Source organism: Oncorhynchus mykiss, chromosome 3 (assembly GCF_057628025.1).
Source record: "Oncorhynchus mykiss isolate SJ-2025 chromosome 3, ASM5762802v1, whole genome shotgun sequence".
In the NCBI taxonomy this organism is placed as follows: Eukaryota; Metazoa; Chordata; class Actinopteri; order Salmoniformes; family Salmonidae; genus Oncorhynchus; species Oncorhynchus mykiss.
In genome coordinates, this window is record NC_143024.1 from 73,945,339 (window position 1) to 73,957,593 (window position 12,255).

The window sequence follows — 12,255 nt, forward strand, 5'->3', positions numbered from 1 at the left end:
AGCTGTGCTCTCTCAACGCTCGGGTACGCCATCGAAGCTCCGCCCCTGTGCCTTCTTCTCAAAGAAGCTCATCCCGGCGGAGTGAAACTATGATGTGGGGGACCGGTAGCTGTTGGCTGTCGTCAAGGCCTTGAAGGCATGGAGACATTGGCCTGAGGGGGCTAAGCACCCTTTTCTCATCTGGACTGACCACCGCAATCTGGAGTACATCCAGGCAGCGAGGAGACTGAACCCTCACCAGGCAAGGTGGGCCATGTTTTTCACCCATTTTGTGTTCACCCTTTCCTATAGACCAGGCTCCCAGAACGTGAAGGCAGACGCATTGTCCCGGCTGTATGACACAGAGGAGCGGCCCATGGATCCCGCTACCATACTCCCCACCTCCTGCCTGGTGGTGCCGGTAGTGTGGGAGCTGGACGCAGACATTGAGCAGGCATTACGTGCAGAGCCCGTTCCTGTCCAGTGTCCCGCTGGGGGTCTGTACGGCCTGTCTGCTGTTCATGACCGGTTGATCTATTGGGCCCACACGTCACCCTCCTCTAGTCATCCTGGGATCGGTCGGACAGTGAGCTGTTTGAGCAAGAGGTACTGGTTGCCTACCTTGGCTAAGGACGTGAGGGTTTATGTTTCCTCCTGCTCGGTGTGCGCCCAGTGTAATGCTCCTAGGCACCTGCCCAGAGGGAAGCTACACCCCTTACCCGATCCACAACGGCCTTGGTCGCACCTGTCGGTGGATTTTCTTACCGATCTTCCCCCCTCACAGGGTAACACCACCATCCTGGTCGTTGGGGATCGTTTCTCTAAGTCCTGTAGTCTCCTACCTCTGCCCGGTCTCCCTACGGCCCTACAGACTGCGGAGGCCTTGTTTACGCACGTCTTCCGGCACTACGAGGTGCCTGGGGATATAGTGTCTGATTGAGGTCCCCAATTCACGTCTAAGGTCTGGAATGCGTTCATGGAACGTCTGGGGGTCTCGATCAGCCTTACTTCAGGGTTTCACCCAGGAAGTAATGGGCAAGTGGAGAGAGTAAACCAGGATGTGGGCAGGTTACTGCGGTTCTGTTGCCAGTACCGGCCGGGGGAGTGGCCGGCGTTCGTGCCCTGGGCCGAGATGGCACAGAACTCGCTTCGCCACTCCTCCACTAACCTCTCTCCCTTCCAGTGCGTACTGGGGTACCAGTCGGTTCTGGCGCCTTGGCATCAGAGTCAGGTCGAGGCTCCTGTGGTGGACGACTGGTTCAGGCGCACGGAGGAGACATGGGAAGCTGCCCGTGTTCACCTTCAGCGGGCCGTACTGCGCCAAAAAGAGAGTGCAGACCGTCACCACAGTGAGGCCCCGGTGTTCGCACCTGAACCTGCCCCTCCGCCTGCCCTGCCGGAAGCTGGGTCCGCGGTTTGTCGGGCCATTTAAAGTCCTGAGGAGAGTGAATGAGGTTTGTTATAGGTTACCCCTCGTTCCATGTGTCTCTCCTCAGGCCGGTGGTGGCTGGTCCGCTCCAGGAGTCTGAGGTGCGGGAGGTTCCTCCGCCCCCTCTGGACATTGAGGGGAACCCGGCATACTCCGTTCGCTCCATACTAGATTCGAGGCGTCGGGTGAGGGTCCTTCAGTATCTCGTGGAGTGGGAGGGGTACAGTCCGGAGGAAAGGTGCTCGGTGCCGGTCAAGGACGTGTTGGACCCTTCAATTCTGCAGGAGTTCCACCATCTTCGTCCAGATCGCCCTGCGCCTCGCCCTCAGCGCGCTGTTGGAGCCGCGTGTCAAGTGGGGGGTACTGTCACGACTTCCGCCGAAGTTGGTCCCTCTCCTTGTTTGGGCCGGTCTTCTAGCCATCGCCGATCCACCTTTCATTTTCCATTTGTTTTGTTTTGTCTTCCCAAACACCTGGTTTCAATTCCATCATTACATGTTGTGTATTTAACCCTCTGTTCCCCCCATGTCCTTGTCCGGAAATGTTTATTGTAGTCCTTGTGCACGTTATGCTGGTGCGTAACATGTTTTGTTTACCCATTGAGTTAGTGTTCTGTTTACGGTGGTTTGGTTTATAAAGCTGCGCCGTTGTAAGTCAGTTTTTGCTCTCCTGCGCCTGACTTCTCTGCCCCCAGTACGCACCCCCTACAGTTTCACAGTGTTATTCCAACAACATAGTGTGGAAATATAAATAAAACACAGGAAATGCACTGGGCCTTTAAGGCAAGACAACATTCATTTTCAGCTGTGAGACAGTGTGTTTGGAATCAGTTAGTCAATAAAACAATATTCACTGTCTGAAAGAACAGGGACAGGTGATTTGACTCCTAGGGTTCCCCTGACATTTGACTCATTTGTGCCCTGTCCCTGGAACTGGTCATGTTGCTATGTGCTAATGTCACACTCCGTTATAGCCATGTCTCTCTGTGAGGCTAATTGACACACTGCTGAATGACTCACACCTTCACTCAATTAGGCGTTAACACTCTCTACTCCCTCAGAGGTTAATACCGAGCAATGGCAGGGAGAGTGAGGTGGATATTGTAACATTTACTGACAGGTCTAAAACACAGGAAGGATTGGGAGCCAATAATTAAAGGATTGGGAGCAAATAACTAGTATATAATTAAGGAAACTCAACAATTTGTGTGATGTTAACTTTTACTACTCAGCTGAGTGTGCGTAGGAGATCAGGATCAAATCACATCAAATACTTGTAAAATTAAACTGAAATGGATGAATCATGGGAGATTCCATTGAAGTGCAGTGCCTGAGGCAAATCTTCTTCCTCAGCCATCCCCATAGTCCCATGAAGGCCAATGGCAAATCGGAGACGAAATGCAGCCTAACACTAGTGTGTTGGGTTGCTGCACTGTGGGAGAGGTGCATCACTGTTTTTTGAGTCCTTCACTGAAATGGGTTAGGTCATCACTTTGTGTCTTATTGTTGTGCATCCATCTCTCCCCCAGCTGTTGTTTGCTCGCTGTTTGACAGGTCTGACCAAAGGGAGGGCTTACTTAATCCTTACTAGAGAGCACAATACCCACACAACACAAACAGATCCTTTCAAGGACACAAATACACACTCTCTCTCTCACTCAATGTAACACACACACACACACACACATACACACGTAGGGCCGGCTCCAGGAATAAGCGACATAAGCGGTCGCTTAGAGCCCCCGGCCGCTGGGAACTCAGTCGTGGTCTCAGCTTACTGTTGAGAGTTAAAATAGAAGAATATACCAGGTGCAAGTTCAACATTTTGCTGGGCATCAGCAGGTTTTTTCTTGTTTTGTCAGTCACTGACAGTCACTCATTTAGTCATGTCAGCTAGCAATTTTTACATTGGTAAGTTAGTCTAGCTAGTTATCTAAAGTTTAATCATGGTCGAATACCGACCGGATACGTGTCCATGGGCCCGGGCCAAAAGGGGGCCCCCATTGATTTTGTTAGACACTCTCACTCATATCATTAACATGGCATAATGCATGGCAAAATGTGTAGAATTGCAGGAAATTAGCTTTAAAGCTGCAAAAATGTCCCTCCGCCCAATGGCAAAATGAGTAGAACGCAAAAAACAACAGGTTTAATTGGTGTTCTGTATTCTGATATTTACGAAGGAGCAAGTGAAGAGTTTATTTCCAAAACATTATATCCACCAATGTTTCATCAGAAATGATTGCTTATCAGTACCTTCATGTGTGTGTAAGATATTACTGTTCTCAGATTTTTTTATTCATAGATTTTAGATGTGTATGAAAATTAGATTTTTTTGCTAAACTCTATACTTAGAACAGCCTTAATTCATCGGGTCATGCACAAGGTGTTAAAAGCATTCCACAGGGATGCTGGCCCATGTTGACGCCAATGCTTCCTACAGTTGCGTCAAGTTGGCTGGATGTCCTTTGAGTGGTGGCCATTGTTGATAGATACAGGAAACTGTTGAGCGTGGAAAAACCCAGCAGCATTGCAGTTCATGACAAACCGGTACATCTGGCACCTACTACCATACCCCGTTCAAAGGCACTTAAGCCATTCACCCTCTGAATGGCACATACAGTGCCTTGCGAAAGTATTCGGCCCCCTTGAACTTTGCGACTTTTTGCCACATTTCAGGCTTCAAACATAAAGATATAAAACTGTATTTTTTTGTGAAGAATCATCAACAAGTGGGACACAATCATGAAGTGGAACGACATTTATTGGATATTTCAAACTATTTTAACAAATCAAAAACTGAAATATTGGGCGTGCAAAATTGAGCCCCCTTAAGTTAATACTTTGTAGCGCCACCTTTTGCTGCGATTACAGCTGTAAGTCGCTTGGGGTATGTCTCTATCAGTTTTGCACATTGAGAGACTGACATTTTTTCCCATTCCTCCTTGCAAAACAGCTCGAGCTCAGTGAGGTTGGATGGAGAGCATTTGTGAACAGCAGTTTTCAGTTCTCTCCACAGATTCTCGACTGGATTCAGGTCTGGACTTTGACTTGGCCATTCTAACACCTGGATATGTTTATTTTTGAACCATTCCATTGTAGATTTTGCTTTATGTTTTGGATCATTGTCTTGTTGGACGACAAATCTCCATCCCAGTCTCAGGTCTTTTGCAGACTCCATCAGGTTTTCTTCCAGAATGGTCCTGTATTTGGCTCCATCCATCTTCCCATCAATTTTAACCATTTTCCCTGTCCCTGCTGAAGAAAAGCAGGCCCAAACCATGATGCTGCCACCACCATGTTTGACAGTGGGGATGGTGTGTTCAGCTGTGTTGCTTTTACGCCAAACATAACGTTTTGCATTGTTGCCAAAAAGTTCAATTTTGGTTTCATCTGACCAGAGCACCTTCTTCCACATGTTTGGTGTGTCTCCCAGGTGGCTTGTGGCAAACTTTAAACGACACTTTTTATGGATATCTTTAAGAAATGGCTTTCTTCTTGCCACTCTTCCATAAAGGCCAGATTTGTGCAATATACGACTGATTGTTGTCCTATGGACAGAGTCTCCCACCTCAGCTGTAGATCTCTGCAGTTCATCCAGAGTGATCATGGGCCTCTTGGCTGCATCTCTGATCAGTCTTCTCCTTGTATGAGCTGAAAGTTTAGAGGGACGGCCAGGTCTTGGTAGATTTGCAGTGGTCTGATACTCCTTCCATTTCAATATTATCGCTTGCACAGTGCTCCTTGGGATGTTTAAAGCTTGGGAAATATTTTTGTATCCAAATCCGGCTTTAAACTTCTTCACAACAGTATCTCTGACCTGCCTGGTGTGTTCCTTGTTCTTCATGATGCTCTCTGCACTTTTAACGGACCTCTGAGACTATCACAGTGCAGGTGCATTTATACGGAGACTTGATTACACACAGGTGGATTGTATTTATCATCATTAGTCATTTAGGTCAACATTGGATCATTCAGAGATCCTCACTGAACTTCTGGAGAGAGTTTGCTGCACTGAAAGTAAAGGGGCTGAATAATTTTGCACGCCCAATTTTTCAGTTTTTGATTTGTTAAAAAAGTTTGAAATATCCAATAAATGTTGTTCCACTTCATGATTGTGTCCCACTTGTTGTTGATTCTTCACAAAAAAATACAGTTTTATATCTTTATGTTTGAAGCCTGAAATGTGGCAAAAGGTCGCAAAGTTCAAGGGGGCCGAATACTTTCGCAAGGCACTGTATACACAATCCATGTCTCAACTGTCTCAAGGTCTTTAACCTGTCTCCTCCCCTTCATCTGCACTGATTGAAATGGATTTAACAAGTAAAATGAATAGGGGATCATAGCGTTCACCTGGATTCACCTGGTCATTCTATGTCATGGAAAGAGCAGGTGTTCTTAATGTTTTGTACACTCAGTGCATATTCATTGTTTAGCTGAAATGGAATGTTCGTACCCTATATATTTGACTGTGATATGGGGTTGTCTCACCGAGCAACCTTAGGATGAATGCACTTACTGTAAGTCGCTCTGGATAAGAGCATCTGCTAAATGACTCAAATTTAAAATGTAAATGTTTTACATACAGATCTCATATTACTGTAATGAATTGAGGTACCTAGCAGAACTATTTATCTGGAAGTGAAGCAGATAAACATATAGCATTTAGCAACAAAAAAAAAACGTGATTATTTGTCTCTCTGATATTAAACCATCAAAATTTCAAACAAAGACATGTCTGCCATTGAACAACCCCATGCCATGATTAGATAATGAAAAAATACACCAATGTTTTTCATAATTTCTTTAAACAATAAAAGCTAATTTACCAACATTTATGAAAATGGATATAGAACGTTTTTGAATGAAACTCGTGTGCTATCATCGAACAGAGGAGCAATGAGTTCTGTGACGTGAACACTTGCGTCAATGTAACACTCAATAGTCATGCAGTGTCAAGCATATGCAAATGTTTTAATCATCGTACAGTGTGATTGCCCTGAAAATAACAGCATCAGCAAAAACAGGAATCTAGTGATGAAGAGGCCGTTTGAGAGAGATGGTGGCCTTCTAGAGGACTCTTCAGACCCTGAGGCAGTCTCAGCGCTGCACATACAAAACAAGGTTCACCCTTGATGGGGAATATGAGCATAGGCTATCAGCACTCTCTCTCATTCCACCTCTCTCCTTTTTGGCATTTCTTTCTCTGCATCTCCCCCTCTATCACTCGCATGTGAGGTTTTAGCTTTATGTGTGGAATCTCTCTGGAGTTTCCTGTGGGAACAGTGGAAGCCATTAATAGAGTTGAACAGGAAAGGTTCCTATTGATGACTAGCGGTGATTAGAATCAGTTGGAATAATTAATAAAATGCAGGGGGATGATTTAAAATGCAGATCAATGCCGAGGGTCAAGTCATCCCAGACATTACACCCCTTTCTGTTTGTGCATTAATGTGTTTGCTTGAGTGTATTCTATTTTGTTTGTATGTCAGTCTGTGTGTGTGGCTGTGGGATGATTGTGGGGATGATTGCTGTCTCAAATGCTTTTGTGTGACGTGTGCTGTTTTACTAGTGTGGTGGTGATTGGGAAAGCATCTGATTGTTGATTGTAAGTTTCCATGAGGGAAACACAAGAAGACAAAATATTCCTCCACAATGAATGTCATTCAAATAAAAAACTGAGGAAAGATAGACACACACACAAAACACACACAAGGGTGTCCATCATGTCTCTGGGTTGGCTGTAGTTGGTCCCTCAGTCCAGATGAAAGTGCTGGCAAATCCATACAATGGCTTATTAACAGTATAAATCTCCCCCACCTGTCTGTGAGGCTCGTCTCTAAAATGAACTGAAGAGTCCTTTCCAATATGGTTGATATAACATACAATCACTGCTCAGGGGACCTACAACAAAGACAAACATACAGTAAAGGCCTGTTCTAAATGTAATGATCAATATGTTGAGCTGAAGTGTAACTGCAAAAGCTCTTGTTTTTCTATTGGTTCCATCATAGAGCGAAGTGACTATAGGATTTCATAAGCATTCATAACCATGTTATATGCAACCATAACTACTAATTAACACAAACTGAACTGACCCAGAATAGAGACGTTATATGTTCGAGGGTGGGGGTCTGGGTCTCCCCCTTGAGTGTTCTACGCTATTTTCCATTCAAGGACCACCGGGCAGGTACAGCTAATCCACAGTCTCTCTGGAATATTGTTTCAGATTCATCCAGGAGAAACTCGATCCACTGACCCACACATTCAGCTTTCATGCTTACACAGGGAAACCGGGCCCCAGCAGTCACAATAACTCTCTGTAGTCAATCTAATGAAAAATACTAATTTATCAGTAAATGTACACAACACTGATAAATTGATGTAGTGAGATTAGAGGAGACAAATTATATGATAATAAATGTTGACATTTCAACTCTGTGTCACTTCCACAGGATCACAGAGTAAAAAGGTTGTTAACACAGTTAGGCCTACATAATACATTTATTTGGTAGCCTACTTCATGGTTTTGACTGACTGAACATGAGCATCATCTGGTCATCCAAAGATAATTTCCTTTAATCAAGTGCACTGGGAAAAAAATGGAGACCAATTTTATAACCTCCATTTTGATTTTATATTCAGTGGCATCCTGTTTTTGATGAATTTATTTTATTTAGTTTCCGATCTAAATGTATCTAAAAACCATTATCAAAATTGACTTACACAAGTTGTTATTGTCTGACAGGCAAGAGAGAGGACACCTGCGCTCTAAGACTCAGATGATGATCAAGGAGACCAGTGGGATGTTGATTGGTCACTTCTACGTGGGAGATGATGCTTCTCCCATCAAAGTTATAGCCTATATAATTCTCTCGGTTGAGAAAGTCATTAGTGTTGAGTTCTAGGACCTGATTTTGCGATATAACAAGACTTACTCCTGCAGCACCAAACCACACACAGAGAAGCTATACTCTCACCAAAGCGCATGAGAATCTGATTGCTCGAGATGAGCGCAACGTATCTGCGACAACTTTGCCTCCTTCATTTGGTCTGGTGCCTTGGATGTTGGAAGGTGACAGGTGAGAGAATATTATTTATATAATTTAAGTTAACTTCAATATTTCAATATAACTTATTTTAAACTAATCATTTAATTGTAAGTCTTCTAAAAAATTTTTTCAACATTCAATTGATTTCTCTTTTGGTTTAGCTATTCATTGATATTGTTGATAATAGTTGACAATTACATGCATTTTGTTAATGTTGATGTTGATTATAGATTAATAACATTATAAATATATGCTTTTTAAACTGACAATGTTCTATCTATTTTTAGAAGCTAATCCCAGCAAAGAGTGTGAACATGGAATTGTTTTGACAAAGGTATGGGAAAAAGGCTACATTTACACAGGCAGCCCGATTCAGATTATTTCCCGCTAATTGGTCTATTAAACCAATCAGATCAGCTGAGAAAAATATCTGATGTGATTGGTCAAAAGACCAATTAGTGAAAAAAAAGATCAGAATTGGCATTGTGAAATTAGTTTTTAAAACAAATAGATTATTGTGAAATTAGTTTTCAAACAAATAATTATTAATTTATTACCATTACATTCCCTTATTTGATACCAAAGTCAACATTTTGAAGGTGTACTAGACTCAAAACTATCAATATGTGCCTTGAATGCGAATCACTCTGGCTGCGTTTAGACAGGCAGCCCAATTCTGATGTTTTTTTTCACTAATTGGTCTTTTCATCTATCAACTCTGAAAAAGATCTGATGTGAAAAGATCTGTGATTTGTCAAAAGACCAATTAGCGGAAAAAATTGGCCTCCCTGTCTATGAGCGGCCTTAAAGACGCTGCATTGGCCGTGAATCATTTACATTGATACGACCTCTGCAGATGTCAGGGCATTCATTATTTTTGCGCTTCACGAAGCAGCACAGAGCTGTTGAGTTGAGCTGTAAAGTAAGTTGTCAAGGAAGTGAGTTTGTGTTTATACACCACCTACCGTCTACCAATCATGTCAATGCGGAGCTATACAGAGCTAAACGGAGCACTCTGCATTGTTACAAAAATTGGGAGGCACATGGCATTGCAGTACGGAACTCAATTTGGCCTCTGCATGCCTCTGACCACATATCCAGATCAAGCATAAATTGGCTTTCGGTCTGTATCTTTGGTTGTCTTTACACAGGCAGCCCAATTCTGATCTTTTGCCACTAATTGGTCTTTTGACCAATCAGATCAGATCTTTTGACAACATTTTGGCCAATAATTGGGCAAAATATCAGAATTGGGCTACCTGTGTAAACGCAGCCTCTCACTGTTTAAACATCATGGGTTGCTTTAGTTGCACACCTCTAGAAAAATCTATTCTGCGTCTGAGTAGGTGGTCTGCAGGTAATTCCATTCAAATTAAATGGTTTTCTTGTGGTGGCTGGGGCAGGGTAAATGTGTTGAGGGGGTAGAGAACACAGAAGTGAGTCACACTGTAACTTGAATTAGACTGGTGGGGGATGAGACATGAGGGGCATAAGAACATTTATGACTTTAACCTGCTCTCATCAGCTGGATACACAGGTTACAGAGACATGATTATTACTTTGCAACCTGTATAGTATAGTATAGTACATAATGGATTCTTGTCCAACAGATTTAAGGTTTTCTTGGGTTTAGTGATGTCTTATAGACTTATGTTTGATCGCCATTGGTTTGCCTGCTGCAGGGTCCTGGGATCCAGACTGATGTGGGAGATATGTGGAGAGATCAGAATGAGGTAAGGCTAAGTAACTGCATGACTCAATCATATCACAAATAATGTATAATATCAGTTCTGTCAGGATGCTTACTCTCTCCCTTTCCCTCTTCCCTCACAGCAGCAAGTTCAGAATGTATTCAAAAGAGTAAGTTCCTCAACAATATAAAAATGTTATTCCTACCCTGTACATATATACCGTATCCTTCAAAAAGGCAATACACTCTTTGGAACAGTGTGTTTACTTCGTATATTCTCTTTTTGTCAGTTCCTGTTCCACTATTCAAAGGCAAACTCAGTAGGCTCTATACAGCATGCGGTAAGTAAAGGAGGACTCCTCACTGTACAAAATGGCAACTTGCAGTGCTTTCGGAACGTATTCAGACCCCTTGACTTTTTCACCTTCCAACAGGACAACAACCCTAAGCACATGTGACCGATGTGAAATGGCTAGCTAGTTAGCGGTGGTGCTCACTAATAGCGCTTCGATCGGTGACGTCACTCGCTCTGAGACCTTGAAATAGTGGTTCCCCTTGCTCTGCAAGGGCCGTGGCTTTTGTGGCGCGATGGGTAACGATACTTCGTGAGTTACTGAGGTTGATGTGTGCAGAGGGTACCTGGTTCAAGCCCAGGTTGGGGCGAGGAGAGGGACGGAAGCTATACTGTTACACACACAGTCAAAACAACATAGGCTTTGGGATTTCTCGGAATATCCTTGAGTGGCCCAGCCAGAGCCTGGACTTGATCCCGATCTAACATCTCTGGAGAGACCTGAAAATGGCCATGCAGCGACGCTCCTCATCCAACCTGATAGAGCTTGAGGATCTGCAGAGAAGAATGGGAGAAACTCACCCATTGTGGTGAGACCCACAGGTGTGCCAAGCTTGTAGCGTCATACCCAAGACGACTCAATGCTGTAATTGCTGCCAAAGGTGCATCAACAAAGTACTGAATACTTATGTAAATGTAATATTTCCATTTTTTTTATACATTTGCAAACATTTATAAAAACTTGTTTTTGCTTTGTCATTATGGGTTATTGTGTGTAGATTGATGGGGGGGGAACATATTTTAGAATAAGGCTAACGTAACAAAATGTGTAAAAAGTCAAGGGGTCTGAATATTTTCCAAATGCACTGCATCTTTAGATTATAATATTGCAACATTATGCAATTGATATGTGACTGGTCTAACAGGCCTTTCCCTCTCTAGTCCCATTCAGTGCACCCATTGATGCGCCTGTCACCAAAACTGTCTCAGAGGAGAAAGAAGCAGCTCCTGCTTTTGGTAAGAATCCTGTACCTTTTAAACTTGAATGGTTAGCAGAATGTTTAGGAAACTGAAGAAGTTCCTTTGAGACAGGGTTATTCCCGATCAGCGATGCAGAGGACCATAGCCTTCCCACTGGGCACAGACATCAGATCAACATCTAGTTATTCCTTTAGTTTGTAGAGTTATCAAATAACATGATTTCAATGTGAACAAAACATTTCACCATGTCATTGGATTTAGGTTAAAAGTTCAATTACATTGATTACTTTTTGCAAATCCAATTAGTTTTCCACATTCATTCAACCAGTTTTTGCAGTGGGTGAGGCCAGTCAGTAAGGCTCAATCAAGGCATACATAAATGTATTTAAGACACACAGTATATGGAACCTCAGACCGGTGTTAGAACCATTATTTTAAGACAATTCAAATGTACCAAAACTATAACTGAGGCTTTCACTCTTCCCTATTACACAGAAGCTCCGGGATCTCCCTGAAGGTGTGATGTAAAAATCAGACTGTGGAATAACTTGAAGGCAGACACCAGCAAGTTGCATACCCCTGAACACAAAATGGTAGACAGACAGAAGCAGCATTCTCAGCTCTCGCTGGACTTGATATTTTTGAGAAATAAATTAAGATAAATGTGACTGCATTGCAGAATGTAAAGTGTCTTCCTGATTACCATTGGTGAACATAAATATGTTGTGATTTAAAATTAGGTGGCAATTACACATACAGGCATTATTAAGTACATCGCTATCAGAACAGTGAACATACACAAGAGTCAAATATAACCAAAGCAGGCCTTCATG

The 12,255-nt window shown here is 43.1% G+C and overlaps 1 protein-coding gene across 1 annotated transcript; it reads left to right on the forward strand.

Annotated features, from left to right (window-relative positions):
- Positions 1-8,155: 8,155 nt before the first annotated feature.
- Positions 8,156-12,095, forward strand: LOC110520332 (uncharacterized). Its single transcript, XM_021597579.3, has 7 exons — positions 8,156-8,489; positions 8,747-8,793; positions 10,142-10,192; positions 10,293-10,319; positions 10,440-10,490; positions 11,384-11,458; positions 11,918-12,095. Exons 1-7 carry the CDS (start codon positions 8,417-8,419, stop codon positions 11,948-11,950), a joined length of 357 nt encoding a protein of 118 aa, XP_021453254.1. The 5' UTR covers positions 8,156-8,416; the 3' UTR covers positions 11,951-12,095.
- The last annotated feature ends 160 nt before the right edge of the window (positions 12,096-12,255 follow it).